Source organism: Impatiens glandulifera, chromosome 1, assembly GCF_907164915.1.
Source record: "Impatiens glandulifera chromosome 1, dImpGla2.1, whole genome shotgun sequence".
Classification (NCBI taxonomy): Eukaryota; Viridiplantae; Streptophyta; class Magnoliopsida; order Ericales; family Balsaminaceae; genus Impatiens; species Impatiens glandulifera.
Genome location: NC_061862.1, coordinates 20,085,190 through 20,107,851, shown reverse-complemented (window position 1 = coordinate 20,107,851; position 22,662 = coordinate 20,085,190). Strand labels below are relative to the sequence as shown.

The 22,662-nt window shown below is 22.7% G+C and overlaps 1 protein-coding gene and 1 pseudogene across 1 annotated transcript; one reads left to right on the top strand and one right to left on the bottom strand.

Annotated features, from left to right (window-relative positions):
• The first annotated feature begins 14,037 nt into the window (after positions 1-14,037).
• Positions 14,038-15,007, top strand: LOC124920206 (60S ribosomal protein L23-like). The gene is made up of 4 exons (XM_047460646.1): positions 14,038-14,050; positions 14,140-14,379; positions 14,826-14,867; positions 14,961-15,007. The coding sequence occupies exons 1-4, from the start codon at positions 14,038-14,040 to the stop codon at positions 15,005-15,007; spliced, it is 342 nt and encodes a 113-aa protein (XP_047316602.1).
• Positions 15,008-15,356: 349 nt separating this feature from the next.
• LOC124920197 lies at positions 15,357-16,559 on the bottom strand (annotated as a pseudogene).
• Between the last annotated feature and the right edge of the window lie 6,103 nt (positions 16,560-22,662).

Below are 22,662 nucleotides of genomic sequence, written 5' to 3'. Positions count from 1 at the left end.
TAATCTAATAAGTTTGGTTGTGATTTTAAAACTTTTCTATGTATGTTTTTTTCTAAATTAGACAGTAGCATGCAAATGAAGGAGCAATTTTATTATTGTGGAATAGGAAATTAGGTTTTGAGTTCAAAATTAACTATTTAGGTTAATAATGAAAAAAATACTTATATAGTATGTTATATTTTTTGTGCTAATGATTTAAATTATATGATTAATGAGAAAATAAATTAGAAAAATTTTGTATTATATTAATAGTTTTGGGTTGATTGGACAATGAGAATGAACTGTTGTTATTTTATGCTTATTTCAATATATGAATTGAGTTGTATGAATTATGTCATATTTTTTAAAGAAAATAATATTTGTTTTATTATATACTAATATTTTTTTAATGTATTTTCAACTAAAATAATTTTATTTTCAAAACTTTAACTCGAAACATGATTATTAAATAACTCTAATCCAAAGAAGACTCGAAAGAAATGTAGCAAATAATAATATTGACAGTAATTATATCCACTAATAACTAATTCAATATGTCAACAATATTAATATCAAATTATAACTAAAAATTAGGTTTATCTTTAATTTTTCAACTTTAAAATATTTTAAATGTGTTTTTAAGTGAATATATAGTTTATATTATACTAATTTCCTACTAAATACTTTGTTTTTTATTATTTATGAATTTCTAAATTGTGTGAATTCTTATTTATCTTTTGTTTTTTACTTTTCTTTTCATTTTACAGTTATGTATGACTCAATATTACATTTAAGGTCTTTTTTTGTTTGATTTTTTAAAAATTGGGAGTAACTTGTTATTTTAATAACTTATTGGAACTCCTATAAAGGTTATTATTGAACTATTTGTATAGGTAATTTAAAATCTAAAATTTTATTTTTTAAATATTTAGTTATTTCATTTAGAATTCTATTTGAAAAATTAAAATTAACTAGATCCATTTGTGTGGTATCAAATGAGGGTCTATAATATTTTGCTATTTTACTATAATAAATTAGTATTTTTGTTTAGTATAATCTGGTCATTTACTTTTTTTTCAATCTTATTATAGTTAATTAATTTAGCTCAATTGATTAATTAACATGTGAAATGCTTTATTTTATAGAGCATGCTTGAAAATATTATTTATTTATCATAAATTTGGTATATATATATATATATATATAATAATGATAATAATAAATTTATATCTATAATAAATATATATAATTTACATATAATAATAATAAAAGTATATTAAAATATATTAACATATATATAGTAATTTTTTATTTTAAGAGTTTATATATATATATATATATATATATATATATATATATATATAATTAAATTAATTTTTTTAATAATAATAATATGAAGAGAGCATAACGTTTAAAATATATATTTTCTAATTAAAATATTAAATAATTTAACCATAAACAAATTCAAGAGAATTAATAACTTATATTGTTTAGTTCTATATTATTAGTCTTTTAATAATTGTTTCTATTTTATTAGAGATCACCTAATATTTATCTTTTTATTTTTATTTTTAATATATATAATTTAAAATAGTTAAAATACTGAGTTCACTCCTACATTTTGGTCAGTGGGGTGAAATTCAGTTAATTAAATTTTTATTTTGGTTAAAGTTTCCTTATTATAAATTTAATATTTAAAGATTTTATAATTTCTAAATTATTTTAATTTTATAAATATAAAGTAAATTAATATTAATAAATTTAAAAATAAATGATTAATTATTCAAAATTAATTTTTTAATTATTACTTCTTTTTAATATAATTTATTTGTAAATTAATTAGATTAGAATGTTGGTAAAATGAAAATTTTGAAAATACTCTCTTTTATTATATTTTCATTTCACATTATTCTTATTCATTTTATTATCAAATTATTCGGTCCTATCATTTCTCTAACAATTATAATAAATTTATATTTATAATATACAATTTAAAAGGCATATTAATATATAAATTAAATAATTTATATAATTTTTTTAAAATAATAAATTTATATTTAAATATATTAATGTATATTAACTATATATATCATTTTTATAATTTTAAAGTTTATATACAATTTTTTATTTAATTATATATAATTAAAATATTTAAACATTTTAATAATAATAATTTGAAGAGAAAATAACAGTTAAAATTAATATTTTTTAATTAAAATAATAAATAATTTAATAATAAACAAATTTAAGAGAAAAACTAGTAATTTTAATGTTTAGTTTTTATTACTCTTTTAATAATTGATTTCATGATTAAATTCAACTATACATGCTTGTTTTATTTTTTATTTTTAGTATATAAAATTTAATAACTTTAAAATAGTTACAATATTAAGTTAATTATATTTTAATTAAAATACTAAATAGTTTTATAATAAACAAATTTAAGAGAAAACCAATAATTTTTTAGTTGTTTATTATTACTCTTTTAATAATTGAGTTTATATTGTATTTTATTTTATTTTGTTTTTGTAATTTTATTTTGAACATATAAATTATAAGACATATTTAAAATACTTAATTCAGTTAGAAACTTGTATTTATTTTTAAATTTTAACATATAAATTGAAAGATGGTTAAACAGTTATTTGAATTCGACATGTATATTTTATTTTTAAATTTAATTTTTAATATATATAATTTTAAACTGTTAAAACAGTTTAAATGTGGATAAATTTTTAAAATTTTAAAAGAGATTAATGGGTTCTATTAATTAAATTTTTAGATTTACATTTTTATTATTATTGTTTAATTTTTAAAGATCTTATAATTTTATAAATATAAAGTGAATTTATATTCATAAATTTAAAAATAAATGATAAATTATTCAAAATTATTTTTTTAATTATTACATCTTCTTAATATATATTATTTTTAGACTAATTTTAGATTGAATTTTATATAATAATAAATTTATATTTATAATATATGGATAATATAATATAATTTAAAAGACATGATAGGAAGAGAGGTTTAAAATAGTTAATTTATTTAAATTTTAAATGTTTTTATTTTATTTTCTAAACTTTTATTTTTAATAGGTAAATTTAAAAACCGGTTAAAATAGTTATTTGCACTAGTCAAGTGTATTTTAATTTTTAATATACATAATTTTAGACATTAGAATGTGGAGTGAATTTCTACCATTTTAAAAGAAATTATAGTCTCTATGAATTAAATTTTGGACTAGTTAAATTTATATTAATATAATTTACTCTTTATAGATTTTAAAATTTATAATTTATTTTAATTTTATAAATATAAAGTGAATTTATATTTATAAATTTAAAAATAAATGATTAATTATTCGAAATTATTTTTTAATTATTACATTTTCTTAATATAATTTATATTTAGACTTAATTATATATAATAATAAATTAATATTTAGAATATATATATATATAATATAATTTAAAATAGAAAGGTTTAAAATAATTAGTTTATTTAAATTTTAAATATTTTTATTTTATTTTTTTAATTTTTATTTTTAATAGGTAAATTTAAAGACCGTTAAAACAGTTATTTGAATTATGTACGTGTATATTATTTTTTATTTTTAATATATATAATTTAAAACCATTAAAACAGTTAAAATATGGAGTTAATTTTTATAATTTAAAAGAGATTAACATCTCTATTAAATAAATTTTTAGACTAGTTAAATTTATATTATTATAATTTACTTTATAAATTTTATAATTTATAAATTATTTTAATTTTATAAATATAATTGAATTTATATTTATAAATTTAAAAATAAATGATTAATTATTTAAAATTATTTTTTTAATTATTAGTTTTTCTTAATATAATTTATTTTTAGACTAATTTTAGAATTAATTATATTCAGTAATAAATTCATATTAATAATATATATATATATATATATATATATATATAATATAATTTAGAATACATAAGAAGTGAAGAGAAGAGAGGTTTAAAATAATTAATTTATTTAAATTTTAAAGGTTTTTGTTTTAATTTTTTAACTTTTATTTTTAATAGATAAATTGAAAACCTTAATACAGATATTTGAACTAAGCACATGTATTTTATTTTTATGTTTTTAATATAATTAAACAATAAAACACAGTTATAAAATGTGGAGTTAATTTCTACAATTTTAAAAGAGATTAACGTCTTTATTAAATAAATTTTTAGACTAGTTAAATTTATATTATTATAATTTACTTTTTTTAAATTTTATAATTTATAAATTATTTTAATTTTATAAATATAAAGTGAATTTATATTTAAAATTTTAAAAATAAATGATTAATTATTCAATTTCTTTTTTAATTATTACATTTTCTTAATATTATTTACTTTTAGAATAATTTAGACTTAATTATATATAATAATAAATTCATATTTATGATATATATATATATATATAATATAATTTAAAAAACATATATAAACGCATCTATTTAATTTTTTAAACTTTTATTTTTAATTGTTAAATTTAAAAACAGTTATTTGAACTAGACACGTGAATTTTTTTTTTAATTTACATAATTTAAGACCGTTTAAATAGTTAAAATGTTGAGTTAATTTCTACAATTTTAAAAGTGATTAAGTTTCTATTAAATAAAATTTTAGATTAGTTAAATTTATGTTATTATTTAAATTTTAAACGTTTGTATTATATTTATTTTTAAATTTTATTTTTAATAAGTAAGTTTAAAGACAGTTAAAACAATTATTTGTATTAGACTATTTGTATTAGACACGTATATATTATTTTTTATTTATAATTATTTGTACTAGATACGTGTATATTAATTTTTATTTTTAATATACATAATTTAAAACCGTTAAAATAGAATAAGGAATTAATTCTATTATTTTAAAAGAGATTAAAGTATCTGTTAATTAAATTTTTAGACTAGATAAATTTATGTTATTATAATTTACTCTTTCTAGATTTTATAATTTATAATTTATAAATTATTTTAATTTTAATTTTAATTTTATAAATATAAAGTGAATTTATATTTATAAATTTAAAAATAAATGATTAATTATTCAAAATTGTTTTTTTAATTATTACATTTTCTTAATATAATTTATTTTTAGACTAATTTAGACTTAATTATATATAATAATAAATTCATATTTATAATATATATATATATAATATAATTTAAAAGACATATGAAAAAAAGTTTAAAATAATTAGTTTATTTAAATTTTAAACACTTCTATTTTATTTATTTTTAATAGGTAAATTTAAAAAGTTGAAACTGTACTAGACATAGACACATGTATATTAATTTTTATTTTTAATATACCTAAGTTTGAATAGGGAGTTAATTTCTACAATTTTAAAAGAGTATTTCTATTAATTAAATTTTTAGACTAGTTAAATTTATGTTATTATAATTTATTATTTTTAGATTTTATAATTTATAAATTATTTTATTTTTATAAATATAAAGTGAATTTATATTTGTAAATTTAAAAATAAATGATTAATTATTCAAAATTATTTTTGTAATTATTACATTTTCTTAATATAATTTATTTTTAAACTAATTTAGACTTAATTATATATAATAATAAATTCATTATATTATATTATATATATATATATAATATAATTTAAAAGACATATGAAGAGAGGCTTAAAATAATTAGTTTATTTAAATTTTAAAGGCTTAAATTTTATTTATTTTTATTTTTTATTTTTAATATTTAAATTTAAATACTATTAAAAAAGTTATGTGTACTATACACGTGTATATTATTTTTTTTATTTTTAATATACATAATTTAAAGACGACGGTTAAAAGGTTAAAACAGTTATTTGTACTAGACATGTGTATATTATTTTTAGACTAGTTTAATTTATGGTATTATAATTTACTCTTTTTAGATTTTATAATTTATAAAATATTTTAATTTTATAAATATAAATGAATTTATATTTATAAATTTAAAAATAAATGATTAATTATTCAATTTGTTTTTAATTATTACCTTTTTTAATATAATTTATTTTTAGACTAATTTAGATTTAATTATATATAATAATAAATTCATATTTATAATATATATATATATATATATATATATATATATTTATTTATATAAGGTTTTAAATTCTCGCCGATTGACGGAGAATTGGTTCGATTACAATCACAATAAGAAGCTCCAGGGCTCGGAGAAGAGCGTTTATGTCATTCGAACCATGAGTTTGCCAGGTGAAGTTCAAGATCCAAACTCTCTCTATCTTTCTCTCTCACAGTTTCATATACATGAATAAATAAATTATATATATATATATGGAACTTGGAAGAACAACACCTTTTCTCATATGGGTATCTTTCCTTTTCAATTTTATTCAACTCATCCATCAGTCCGTACTTCTTTCTGAAAATGATATTCATATATATTTATTCAAGTTATTTATGTTTCTCTCTTTAAAAAATTTACCTTATTTTGTTACCTAGGGCATATATATGTACCCTGTTTATATGTATATATATGTGTAGCTTTTCCTTTCAATCCATGTAATACTTCTCTTTTCCTTTTTACAACCTATTCAAATTCATTATTTTCTTTAATTAGCTAGCTAGGTTTTGTTCATCTCAGGATCAATCTGTTACTTATGTATATAGTAGATTCTTACAAATTAATTTGCATCCTTAATTAGTAAGATCCTCTCTAAACTGACTAACTAATCAACTAATCTGATTGATTTTCTTCAAGCCTTTAAGTAAGTATCTTGGAAAGGCTAGGGTTCTTTAGTACTATTATTCAAAACAAGGTTTCAGATTGAGAACCTTGAAAAGGTTTACTTATTCATAGAGAATGAGGTGAGGATGATCACACTTTAGAGGAAGTCTCTTCTAATTTCTCTCCTTTAATTTGGTTCAAGATCCATGGACTCGATCCTTGTAGGAAGATTTTATGGAGAGAAAGTTTCACTAAAGACTCGTGTTTTGGACCTTTAATGAGGATAAGCTATATCACAATATACTCTCTAATGAAATTAAATGATACTTTGTATTTATGTTTAATTTGCTTCCACATGGAGCAGTACCGGAGACTTGAGCAGATTTGATTTCAACAAAAATCTGTGTAGCTTCATTTTGGTAAATGAAGTTCTTATAAAAGTCTCCTTATTTAGTGCCATGACATGTACATATGTTGCATCAACATATTCTAATTCATACTTTGGTTTAAAGTATGACAATGTCTTGTTTTTTCAAGTTCCATTAAATATGATTATTTTTTAAGAAAATTCAAAATCTGTAAACTTTTTCTATTATCAATGTCTTCACAAAAATATCACAATAACTAGATCACTTTGAGTTTTAAGTGACTGTTAGACAAGTAGTACATTCATTAATCAATTGTACCTCTTTATACTTTTCAAATATCTCAAACTTTTCACTAAAAAATAATTGAATTCATTGTTTCTCTATATTCAATTTTTTACAATTCATATGAAATTGAAGATGTCATTCATATACCTTTTTTGAGATATGATAATATATACCAATTCATTACACTTGACCTACATAATTAATTGGGTTGTTGGTTAATTAAAATTAGTAAAAAATAATTAATATCATGCAAGACCCATGCCACGTCTTTAGGGTCATGTCATCATTAAATATTGACGAGTATGATGAATTCATTAATATTAGTTTGCACTAATTCAAGGGGATGGTTACTCTTTATGTAGCTTATGTTGGGAAAACTTTGTCTTATATGTTTTCTTAGAAGTCATATTTCACATGATTGTTTGAGATATTGGATTAACTAGGACATCTCTTTCACCATCACTTTCTTATTCACAAATTTGAGAGCATCAAAGATCAAAAGGTCATCTGATTATGCGTCAAATCCATGTTTAAAGATAATATGTTTTTAACCTAATTATTTATTCTTTTTTTCCAGTGTTGTGTCTCGTTTTCCTTGCCCATGTTTTCTGTTTTTTTTTCATTCATCGTGTTTGAAGTGAGTTTAGCTTCATAGAGCTCTAATAGTTTGTCATTTGCAACTTATGCAAAATTTGAAGGAATTAATGCAGAAATGGCGCCCATGAAACTTTCAGAATACTTTACAAGATGCAGCAATGTGTGATAATTGGTATAATTTTGAAGGATGACAGCGTGGTAAACCAGAGGAGAAGAAACAGTATCAACGTCGACAACGATATCATGGAGGTAATTTTTTTTATTTAGGAAGAAGAGACTACAAATTTCAAAATTTACCTACTTTCAAATAATATAACATAACTACCTTACTTTTATTAAATTTTAAATATAAAAATAAAAGATTTAAATAATTTATTTAACAAATTTTCAAATAACTTATATTTATTATTCTAACAATTGTTTAAAAAAACTTATAAATTCCTAAAAACACTAGTTTGGTTTGGGGTGTTTTAGAATTTGTATGGGATTTTGTCCAAAAAGAATTTTGTTTGATATAAAAATTAGGTTATTTGTGTTAAGATAAATTACTAAGCTCATAATGCTTTCTATGCTAGTTATTAGTTTCTATTTTAGTTATTAGTTTCTATTTTATTTGGAATTGGGGGTTTATTCCCATGACAAAGTTAGTTAGTTGATGCTGAACTGTTATTGGCTTGCCATTCCAATTATAATGATAAATAATGCTCTAAGTCTTTACTTATATCTAATCTTCTGAAACTATTTATTACCTTGTACCATATCAACAAATGATAAGAAATGCTTAATTAAGTCTTTAGGTATATTCAAAAGAAGGAACTTTAATTCTCCTTTAATTCTCCTTAAATTGTGAAATGATAAAATATTGGACTGAAAAGACAATTCAGTATATATATGGTTCATAATTATTAAATCCTTAAAAAAGCTATACATTATTCCATGAATGGTAAGGTAACCCATATTTTTGGACACAAAAAAGTTAATGTTTAAATAACTAATATTGACTTTTATGCAGTATTACGTCAAGTTTGCTTCAAATCTTCGTTTTAGATCCAAAAAGAAAGTGGAGAATTACTTAAGATAAATATGCTAAAACGACTGGTTTCGGACACTGCAAAAAAATGTAAGTTTAAACAAATAATATTCTCAATTTTTCTTTCTTCATTTTTTTTTTAAATTTATTGTTTATACAAAGTACAACCCTATGAATAGTAACAAAAGTTAAAAAGGGAAAAATTGACATCAAATGCAAAAAGATCAGCTGAATTGAGTTTTGATCAAATAATTGTTCCGATTAGGTTAGATGGTCACTAAATGATGTATACAGTTACGTATGGTGTGCATTTATTGGTTATGAAATTGTACAAGAATCAACAATTCATGTTTGGAATGCTTATAAGTTTGTCAAATAAGTATTATTGATTTTGGTATAGTTTCATTGTCACTAAATGCACACCATTTGTCACTAGATATACACCATCTAACCTGATCAGGAACATTCATTTGATCAAAGCTCCATTCATCAGATCTTTTTGTATTCGATGTTGATTTCTTCCCCTTTTGGCTTTTATTGCTGCTCATAGTGATCAGCTTTGTGTAAACTATAAGTTAAGAAAAATCAAAACAAGAAATTGAGATATTTATATTTTGTTTTAGCTTACATTTTAGCTAGTTGTTTTAGTATTCTTGTCTCAAGGTAACGTTTCATTTCCTTTTTGGACCTGAAACGATAGTTTGAAGCAATGTCGATGTATACAGAAAACCACATATTAATTATTTATGCAACAACTTGTTTGTTTTCAAAAATCTGGTTTAGTTTACAAAATTATAGACTGATGTTTATGAATAAGATAATGCGACAATTTTGTTAAGAATTTGAATCTTGAATTCCTTTTAGTTTAGTTTGAATTCACATCTATTTGTTAGTAGTAAATAAATAGTTAGTAGCAAATGAATAGTCAGTAGCAAATGAATAGTAAGCAATTCAAACTTGGGTACTAATTCTAATACAATGCATTTAAATATGCACATCATTTGACATTGAATGCATCAATTAGGGGCCACGAGTTTTTGTTTTTGAATACAGTTAAAATTTAAAAAATATTTTTTTCATACAAAATTATTTTATAATTAAAATTTTAAATTATTGTTATCAATGACTAAATAAGAGCAATTTTAGATTCACGATTTGACAAATGAGTTCAACTATTATGAACTCATTCTAAATTTCAATTATTTAAATATATAATAATATTATTATTTTACATAAAAATATAAATTTAATAAAAATATACATATAAACATTATTATTAAAATAAAAGATAAATACAATTTACAGAAAAATAACAAATGATGATTAATAATTAAAGTTACACTAATACTCGTTTTGGTTAAATTCAACAATTACATTAATATTTTTATATACAAATATATAATTTAATAAAATTTAAAAGTTCACTTAAACGCATGTAATGGTACAAAAATTGACTTATTTAGTCTTTTTAATAAATAATAGTTACTTTTTATTTTTTTATTTATATATTTATTAATTAAATATTAATATATTTTTTCTTTTTTTTCCATTAGTAAATACATTCTCTATTTTTAATTTTTCATACTTTTTTTATTATTTTTATATAAGTATTTATTATTAATTATTTTATTTTTATTATATATATATATACATTTATTATTAATTATTTTAACTTTATATTTCTTCTTCTTTTTTATATTTTTTTCTTATATTAACATTGATTATTAATTATTTTAAAATTTTTGGTCCCAATAGTTGAATATAATAATTACTTATCCTTTTAACAATAAAAATTCTTCAACATAAAAATAAATAAATTAATAATCAAGAATTTGATAATAACGACAACTAATTTATTAAACAACAAAAGAGTAATAATCAAATATTAGACAAAACAATGTTTCTTACTACTACTATAAGTCATGAATACAAAATTATTAATTTCATTTTTGTTTATAATAAATTAAATAAGAAAGAAATCTTAAAAAAATATTATAATAAGACATAAAATTCATAAATAAGTTGTTATATTTTTTTCAAAAATAAAAATTTAAGAATTATAATAAATAAAAACTGATATAAAATTAAATAAAAAAGAGAAACTAATATAAAAATAATAAAAGTTGAAAAATTAAATAAATTTATCTGGTTTAATTAATAAAAAAGAATGAGAGAAAAATATATTAATATTTAATTAATAAATACACAAATTAGAAAAATAAAAATTAACTATGGTTTACTAAAAGAGGTTAAATGAACCAATTTTTGATAGTACGTATGTTTAAATGATTTTTATTAGTGTATACATCTAAGTGAGCTAGTTGTACAAACACACGTTTAATTGAACTTTTTTTCCTTAAAATAACTTACATTGTTCCAATTTTTTTTGTCATTTCTTTCTCGTCCAAATCGAGCATCCTAGAGTCCAATATTTAGTCTAGATTTTGAATAAAAGTTGCAACCAATATTTCAAGGATCACAATTATTCAAGAAATGAAACAATTCATTAAGTATTTAGTAAGTTATATATTTATGAATGTGTTTTGGATCATCCGAATTTTATAATATGATTTTTGGGCTCATATTTTATTAAAGTTTATATATTGAACCTCAAGTTAGAACCTCATCTCCTCTACATGCACCAACTTGTTCCCACATCTTGAGATGATAACTCATGCTCGACCAGGTTCTCAGGCTCTCATATCCCACACTATTACTACTTTCGCATCAAAATAAACATGTTTTACCATTTCTCGTGGATTCACCAAAATTAAGTTAGATACATCTTTATTCTTATTTCACTTTGATGACATTACTTCTTATATGACTTTTAATGTACTCATATAAATAAAGATATTATAAGTTGTAGGAATTAATCAAATTGGTCACAGAAAAGGAGGTCAAAGAGGCCTGTTCAGCATCAACGGTAATAAGTGCCCGGGTCCAGACGTCTTCAATGCCCATTTCTTCAAAAAAAAATTGATTGGTCGTGGGTCATGATGTTACTGTTGGGTTCTCGAATTCTTCAAGAATAGGAAAATGCTAAAGCAATGGAACTCGACACTCATTTTTGTTCCCCCAAATTTTATTATTTCTGAGTTTATACAAATATTTGTCTAAAATGGCTAATAGCACTGGAATTAGAAATTATTTTAAGGAACAATATCGTATCAATTGGATCCTAAAATAATTCATTGAGGGAATATTTTAAAAATCAAAATGTTACAAACAAATAATTAAGGTGAATAATAGATTAAAGAAATTATTATCATTATTTATTAGGTATTTTGGGGAAGATAAAAATTAATTGATCAAAATATATTTAAATAATAAATAAAATAATAATTAAAATTTGTAAAAATTTAATCTAATATTATCTATATTATTTTGTAAATATATTGGATGTTAAAGTATAATATAAAATATAAAATAATAAATGGTAAGTTGATTAATAATCAATATTATTAATGTTATTTTATTTAGAGATATTGAAAATATATAAATATATATATGATTGATATTATTTTTATTATTTTTATTTTGCAGGCCCATTGATTTATAACGGAATGAATAAATAAAAAGACCAAATTAAAAAAATATGAGAGGCCCATCAACAATGAAGTTCAAACCTAAATAAATCAATGTGACATTTTGGAATAGTTGGAAGACGAAGGGGTATTTTCTATTTATTTTTCCCGATTCTCACTCTTTTCTCCTTCTTTCAACAATTTCCGGTGACAAAAGAGGCAGACAACGCAGTGAAATCCGAGAAGACCGAGTAATAGATACCACAATCTCCGGCTTGATTTGGTCTCTTAATGCCCGCCGAGAAGACCGCATCGTCCATCCCTATTCGTCGACTGGATCTAGTCTCCCCTATGACCACCGAGAAGACCGCGTCGAAGACGGATCCAAGATGCTTATAAGAAGGAGATGGAGAAGACAAAAAAAAGGAAGAGAAAGTAGAGGCACATCATCCTGGTAATCAAAAAGCTATTTTTTTCCAGAAAATCCTCTTTCCCTTTTCTTGAGTGATAGTGAGATTTGTCTGAGTGTTTGGTAGCTGGTTATATATTAATTCTCCTGTAACAATTACAAATCTGCATTTTCTGTAAGTGTTATTCTTCTTTGTAATACGACATTAATCTGATATTTGAAGTTTCTTTTCTGTGTAAGTGTTATTCGATTCATATTGTTCTTCATTTTGTTCGAAGCTGCTTTCCTCTTGTAAATTATCTTGAATGGGTTGTTTGAGATGGGCTAACCAATCCTTTCTAGCTAGATATGTGAATATTGTTGTACTGTTTGGTCATTATTTTTTTTCATATTTAATTTTTTATTTTGTGTTAGGGCTCTAAAAATCCTAAAACTAATTTTATGTATATAATGTAAATTACTTGATTATAATTTAATAATTTAATACATATCTATTAATATTTTAATTGTGTTTAGCATGATTGGAAAAATGTCTAGGTTTATGATTTAAGTATTATTTTATAAAATCTATTATATTTATATAATCTTTATGCTTCATTCATTTTGTAATTAATGCTTTGAATGAATTGAAATGATTAGTATGATTATTAATGTAATATTTTATGTTTTTTTATTCAAACATTAATGAGATATATCCTCAGCGTTAAGATTTAGTACGGTAGGATACAAAATGTCTAAAATGTAAAGTATAATAATATTTTTTTAAAGGGCCAAAATTGTTGAAATAGAGGGGAAATTTGATGAAATGGCCCTCATAAGAGTTCTAATTCCAAAAAAGTCCCATGGTTGATAAAGTTGGCAAAAAGGGCCTTTTTGCCTTGTGAAAAGTCTATAATACCCTCGCGCGCCTATTTTACCGCTCAATTACGAGAAATGTATTTCTCGCATTTGGCTCAATTACGAGAAATGTATTTCTCGCATTTGGTATTTCTCGCATTTGATAAATATTATCCGGCCATGAATCCTAAATTTAGGGTTCTCATATAAATACTCTAAAACCCTAATTTCACATTATCCTTGTATTCTGAAGCTGCCAAAATGTCGAAGCGAGGTTAGTTTTTTTATCTTCTATACAATTCTCTGTTAACTAAATGTTTGATACTTGATAGTAATTCAATGTTGAAAAATAACATGTTTCAGGTCGCGAAGGATCGGCGGGAAACAAGTTCCGCATGTCACTGGGTCTTCCTGTGGTGGCTACGGTCAACTGTGCTGACAATACCAGCGCGAAGAATCTCTACATCATATCAGTGAAGGGGATCAAGGTTCGTTTGAATCGATTGTCGTCTGCTTGTGTGGGAGATATGGTTATGGCGATGGTGAAGAAAAGAAAAACTGATTTGAGAAAAAAGGTCATGCCTACTGTCATTGTTAGACAACGCAAGCCCTAGCGCCGAAAGGATGGAGTGTTCATGTATTTTGAAGGTGATTTAGTAGATTCTGATTTTATTTTGTGTTATAACTTGTTACTTGTTTAACCAATTTTTTGTTATTCTTTACTAGAACAGTTGGACAAGAACCCAATCTTTTCACGATTTGATTGATACAATCCCTTATTTGTTATGCTGATGATTTATAAATAATTTTTCTTTAGTATTGGTTTTCAAGGGTGTTTGGGTATTGTATATATACCCACTAAGATATTAAAGAAAGAGTATTAGGGATAATGAATAGAGTTTATGGTATGATGAATGATGTATTTAGAAACACTATACTCACTTATTTGTTTTCTAAGTCTTACATACTTCTCGGTCTTTTTTATATATGAAATTTGTTGATTGTAATATGTAAATATCTTGGTTGATAAATATGTTGTTACTATGCAGATAATGCTGGTGTGATAGTGAATCCTAAGGAAGAAATGAAAGGTAAAAAATGTCTTAAAATGTGTTAAATTACTATATCATCTTTAGGCCTCATTCATTCACTCACAATTATTTGTTTAATGGTAAAAAAACCAGGTTCTGCCATTACTGGTTCAATTGGGAAGGAATGTGCTGATTTATGACCCAGAATTGCAAGTGCTGCCAATGCTATTGTCTGATAAAGTCGGGGGACTCTTTTGCTTTTAAAAACTTGTCAATTTTGTTTTTTGATTCACAACTGAGATTAGAATCATATACCCTTTCAATTCTTGTGATTTTTATTGATTTGGTTTTGGTTTTATGCATATGCTTTTCTCATTACAAGTTTGATCATTCCTCTTTAAGATTTGAGATAATGGTGGTAACAAGATATATTGATGCAACATATAATATATTGAAACACAATGCAGAAAAAACTTTGTTTTCTTCTTGTCTGGTAGTACACTTTATTATCATTATTATTATCACCAAACAAGACTAAGAAGTTCTTCATCTTCTTCTTAGTACATCTTCCCTTCACTCATCTGCATCTTTGCAATGTAATCAAACAAACTCCCATCAAAACACCTTATTGCCTCTTTAGACAACATTCATTCACTATCCCGAGCTAGAACATACAACATTATCCACTCCACCTTAGCTGCAAACCTGTTTAGCGATTTCAATATTAAAATAATACCAAAGGAAAACAAAAATCTCTTCTTTCTAGTTCATAGTTCATACATACCATCCAAAGAAGTCCAATGCTACTCGATTTGCTTCAGTCATCGCCCACATCTCCCCAAAAGTGAACCTATCAGGTATAGTGAGTGCATACTTGCTAAACATGTTCTCAAAGTTCACCGGCATGTACCTTCCTTCTGTATCATAAGTTCCAGAATCACTTCCATGGTTGGCTTTATGGATGTTGACTATGTATATAGGAAGGAATGGAGAAGGTATCCATCCCTTCATCCATCACAAAATATGTTAGAAATGGATACAATTTCAAAAAATTGGTTGATTTAAAAGCAAAAAATACTCACAGGAAGAGAAGGATAACTCATAGCTCCGTTTATAAACATAGACATTACAAGAGATACAATAATATTGAAACCCAGTTGATGCAAATCTGCATCTCAAACAATATCATCAAAATGTAAAGAACCCATATTTCAAAATTGACAATTTCATTTGAAAATCTAAATTTTAGAGTATTTATATGAGAATCCTAAATTTAGGGTTCGTGGTCGGAGATATTTACCAAATGCGAGAAATACATTTCTCGTAATTGAGCCTGCTGTCATTGTTAGACAACGCAAGCCCTGGCGCCGAAAGATGAGTATTCCATTGTCATCTTGATCCAATAAGGAATCATGTTACTGGAGGACACTCATGCCATATTGAGGGTGCCCTATTATTCCTTGTAGATGGTCCATATCAGGAGCAGTCGACCCTCTAGCCAAGTCTGCATATTTGATGCAAAAAGACCCAATCTCAAAGATCTGATAATTTGAAAGAACAAGAACAAGATCTAGCTAGAGAATACATACAAGGCTTTGGAAGTGTGGTGTCGAGGTCAGAGTGAACATTGCGTTCGACGGTGACGGGGCAAGTGGAGCCTCCGATGATAAGGCGTTCTTGTCTTGAGTCGTTGTCATGTATGTGTGTTAATCTGATATCCAGAGATGAATGCATCGCGATAGAGTCCTCCATTGAAGATTGTTCTTTCGTAGTTTATTGTAGATCGATTTGAAACCCTAGCCGTTTTCATATGTTTTACAAATGTCTGAATCTCAATATATACTCAGATATACCAAATGCGAGAAATAGCAAATGCGAGAAATACCAAATGCGAGAAATGCCAAATACGAGAAATACCAAATGCGAGAAATACATTTCTCGTAATTGAGCCAAATGCGAGAAATACCAAATGCGAGAAATACATTTCTCGTAATTGAGCCAAATACGAGAAATACATTTCTCGTAATTGAGCGGAAAAACAGGCGCGTGAGGGTATTACAGACTTTTCACATGACAAAAAGGCCCTTTTTTCAACTTTATCGACCGTGGGCCTTTTTTGGAATTAGATCTCTTATGAGGGCCATTTCATCAAATTTCCCAAATAGAGACTATTTTTTAACGAGCATGTGAGACATAGCGCCAAAAGTCCTTTTTCACGTGTAACCAAGCACCAAACCCTTAAAAAATTTCTTTTCAAATGCGTTATTGTTTTATATGTCAAATAATTTTTGTTTCCTAATTTTATAAAAATTTAGGTGGCGACTCTTTAGTCACAAACTGGTTTTTAAACAATTCTCCAATTTGATTTAATTTGATTTTTAAATTTTTAAAGAGATTTTTATATTTTATATTTATTTCTTAAAAGTCGAAAAAATCGTTTTTTGGTGGCGGACGTTTTTAAACACATACAGTCTTCAATGCCCATTTCTTCAAAAAAAAAAAAACTAGTCGGTCGTGGGTCACGATGTTACTGCTAGGGTTCACGAATTCTTCAAGATTAGGAAAATGCTCAAGCAATGTAACTCGACAGTCTTGACCCTAATCCCCAAAACTTTGGTACTCGATAAGGTCCAGGATTTTAGACATATTTCTTGTTGCAACGTAGTTTATAAAATCATTTTCAAAATTATCTCAAAACGTTTGATGCATGCCATAGGTAAAAAAGTCAGTTTAATTCAGTATGCATTAATCCCGGGTCAAACCATTTTTCACAATATTTTACTCATGCAAAGCTTTCTTAAGGGTTATGGGAAAAAGAAGATATCCCCGAGAGTGTTTTCAAAATACACATAAAAAGGCCTTCGATTCAGTTATATGGGAAGCTATTCGAGATTTCATGACTGTTTCTAGATTTCCTATGATTTTTATAGAATGAATTATGCAATGTATTTCTTCCTTATGTTTTGTTGTCAATGTTAACAGAGTTCACGGAGACTTCTTCAAAGGTGAAAACGGAGTGAGACAGGGGGATCCCCTCTCTTCATAGTCATCATAGCGATCTTTGAGAGCGTCTTTACGATGTTCCGAAAGAGTCGACCATTCAGATTCCATCAGTTTTCTGAGGAGGAGAAGATAACACATTTATGCCTCGCAGACGGCCTGTTCATTCTCGCGCGTGCATACGTCGATACCATTAAAACTGTAAGGGTTGTACTAACATTTTTTTAAGTTACGGGTTTAATGATCAATGAGAACAAAAGTCTTGCGTTTTATATAGGAGTAAAGGAAGAGACAAAGGCATAAATATTCGACATTATGGACATTTTAGAGGGCACATTCCCAGTCGGATCCTTGGCATACTACTCACGGCAAAATAGGTCGAGATTTCACATTGTAAGCCGTTGATCGAGAATGTCAAAAACACCACTTCTGGCTAGACTGCAAGAAAACTTATCTACGTAGCTCGACACACTTATGAAGAATTTTATTTAAGGAAGCAGCGGGAGATGACGAAAAAAGATAAAATGGACCGCTTTTTATAAACCAAACATCTATGGGCCATCAAACGCAATTAGGAGTCTTCGTGGATCAAGTAGGTGCACACAATATTTATGAAGCAGGAATCGAGGATCTGAACCAGCAAAATCAATGAAGGTATGAGGTGGTTGTTAAAAAAAATACTTAAACTCAAAAAGCAATGTTGCAGGTTTGTACAATATTCGATTAGGCAACGGGAGAGGCACATTGTTCTGGCACGATCCCTGGTTCGAGAACTAACCACTCATTCACAAAGAAGAGTTCAGAAACACTTGAATTAGAAGGGACTGTTCAGCAGCTAAGGTTAGAGACATCAAAGAAGGGTTTTAGAACTCGCTCTTAAGGAAAATTTCGGAAGGGCAGATAATCCTTGACCACATTAATAGTACACACTTCAACGAAAGATCATCCCGGATATGAGTTGTCTTCTGTGCAATAAAAATGAAGAAACGATCGATCACCTATTTGGTAGCTGCCAAATCACTTCAAAAATTTGGGACAAATTCGCCAGAAGCTTGGAGTTGACCAGCTTCCCGAAGAACTGGAAGAAGATCAAAGTAGTAGCAATTCTCAAAGCTAAAAGCAGTAAATTCAATTCAAACCTATACAAGTGTGAATTTGGAGCAGCGGTGTACAACATTTGGCTGTAAAGAAACGCTAGAGTCTACGAAAAGACCCACAGAAAATACTCTCTTCATTTATATTTTCATTTCACATTATTCTTATTTATTTATTTATTTCTTTTTATCAAATTATACGGTTCTATCATTTTTCTAATATATAAATTTATATTTATAATATACAATCTCAAAGGCATATTAATATATAAATTAAATAATATATATATATATATATATTTTAAATAATAAATATATATTTAAATATATTAATATTGTATATTAACTATATATATCATTTTTATAATTTAAAAGTTTATATATAACGGTTAAAATTAATATTTTTTTATTAAAATATTAAATAATTTAATTATAAACAAATTTAAGAGAAAAACTAGTACTTTTAATGTTTAGTTTTTTTTATTACTCTTTTAATAATTGATTTCATGATTGTATTGTTTGAACATATAAATTTAAAGTGAGTTAAAATCGTTAAGTTCAACTAGACAGGTTTGTTTTATTTTATATTTTTAATATATAAAATTAATAACGTTAAAACAACAACAACAGTTAAATTTATTAAGTTAACTATGCTATAGTGCATTTTACTTTTTACCTTTAATTTTAAATATTTAAATTTATAGACCAATTAAAACAGTTATTTCATTGTTTGTTTTCTTTTTTTTTTTTTAATATATAAAATTTAAGTTGAGTTTTCCTACAATTTTAACACAGATTAATTGTCTTTTTAATTTAATTTTTTTTTATTATTTATAAATTATTTTAATTTTTAAAATATAATTAATATATAAATTAAATAATATATAATTTAAAAATAATAAATTTATATTTAAATATATTAATATATATATATATATATATAATAACAATATATAAAACATTTTTATAATTTAAAATTTTATATACAAATTTTTTAAATTTAATTTTATATATAATTAAACTATTAAAACATTTTAATAATAATAATCTGAAAATTAAATAAACTTAAAATGAATATATTTTAATTAAAATATTATATAATTTGATAATAAACAAATTCAAGAGAAAAACAATATTTGTTTAGTTGTTTATTATTACTCTTTTAATAATTGAGTTCATCTACATGTATTTTATTTTATTTTTGTAATTTTATTTTTAACATATAAATTGTAAGACATATAAAAAATACTTATTTAGACACTTTTATTTTAATTTTTTTAATATATAAATTGAAAGAGTATTAAAACAATTATTTAAAATAAACACGTATATTTTATATTTTAATATATATATATTTTTAAACCGTAATAACAAATAAAAGGTGAAATTCATCTCCAAAATTTTGAATAAAGAGATTAACTGGTTCTAATAATTAAATTTTTATTATTATAATTTACTCTATAAAGATTTTATAATTTTATAAATATAAATTGAATTTATATTTATAAATTTAAAAATAAATGATTAATTATTCAAAATTATTTTTGTAATTATTACATTTTCTTAATATAATTTATTTTTAGTCTAATTTAGACTCAATTATATAATAAATTCATTATATATATATAAAATATAATTTAGAAGACATATGAAAAGAGGTTTAAAATAATTAGTTTATTTTAATTTTAAAGGCTTATATTTTATTTATTTTTAATTTTTATTTTTAATAGATAAATTTAAAGACAGTTAAAACAGTTATTTATAAGTAGACACGTGTATATTATTTTTTATTTTTAATATACATAATTTAAATAGGGTTAAAACAGTTATTTGTACTAGACACGTGTATATTATTTTTTATTTTTAATATACATAATTTAAAGAGGGTTAAAACAGTTATTTGTACTAGACACGTATATATTATTTTTTAGCAAATTAATTAAAAAATGACTTATTTATCCTTATCAACTTTATATATTTATATATTCTTATTTTATTTATTTTATTTATTTTACTTATTTTATTTTATTTTATTATTAAGTTTTTTTAAAAAATATAAATATTTAATATTTTATTATATTAATTATATTAATTATATATATATATATATATATTAAAATACTTATAAAAATTATATATTAAATAATAATTAATAATTAGTCTAATCATAATATTTTAATTAATAATATTATATATTAATAATTAGTCAAACACAATATTTTTAATTTTAATTAATAATATTATATATTAATAAATATTTTTAATTTTAATTTATAATATTATATATTAATAATTATTCAAACATAATATTAATAATTATTAATATTTTTATAAATAAAATTATCTATTAAATAATAATTAATAATTAATCTAATCATAATATTTTACTTAATAATATTATATTTAATATATTTTAAATAATTATAATATAAAAATAATAATATTTTGTAATTTTAATTAAATAAATAAAGTTAAAAAAATATTAAAAATTAATTAATTAATTATATTTAATAAAAAAATATAATAATTAAATAAAATAAAATAAGTAAAATAAATAAAATAAGAAATGTAAATATATAAAGGTGGTAGGGATAAATATGTCATTTTGGAGTTAATTAAGGAGTGAGAGAAGGGGTGGGAATATGGGAAGGGGTGGGAAAAGCACCTCCCTATTTTTTATTTTTAATATATATAATTTAAAACTATTAAAATAGTTAGAATGATGAGTTCATTTCTACCATTTTAAAAGAGATTAACGTCTCTATTAATTAAATTTTAGACTAGTTAAATTTATGATATTATAATTTACACTTTTTAGATTTTATATTTTATATTTTATAAATTATTTTAATTTTAAAAATATAAAAAGTGAATTTATATTTATAAATTTAAAAATAAATGATTAATTATTCCATTTCTTTTTAAATTATTACCTTTTCTTAATATTATTTATTTTTAGACTACTTTAGACTTAATTATATATAATAATAAATTAATATTTATAATATATATATATATATAAATATATAATATAATTTAATTTAAAAAACATATGAAGAGAGGTTTAAAATAATTAGTTTATTTAAATTTTAAACGCATCTATTTTAATTTTTTTAACTTTTATTTTTAATTGTTAAATTTAAAAATCGTTAAAACATTTATTTGGACTAGACACGTGTATTTTTTTTGTATGATACATAATTTAATACCGTTAAAATAGTTAAAATGTGGAGTTAATTTGTACAATTTTAAGAGAGATTAAAGTTTCTATTAATTAAATTTTTAGACTAGTTACATTTATGTTATTATTTAAATTTTAAAAGCTTCTATTTTATTTATTTTTAAATTTTATTTTTAATAGGTAAATTTAAAGACGGTTAAAACATATATTTGTACGGTATATTATTTTTTTTATTTTTAATATACATAATTTAAAACCGTTAAATCAGTTAGAATGGGGAATAAATTTCTATAATTTTAAAAGAGATGAACGTCTCTATTAATTAAAATCTTAGATTAGTTAAATTTATGTTATTATAATTTGAGGAGTGATAGAGAGAGGGAATTTGTTAAGGGAATTTGGTGAGGGAATGACTTGGCATCACCTTGATATTGGTTGGAAAATGTAAAAATGGGAGGAAAAAGAGAAAAATTATTTGATTTTTTTCATTCTCTCACCTAATCATTTCTATTATAATTTATCCTTTCTAGATTTTATAATTTATAAATTATTTTAATTTTAATTTTATAAATATAAAGTG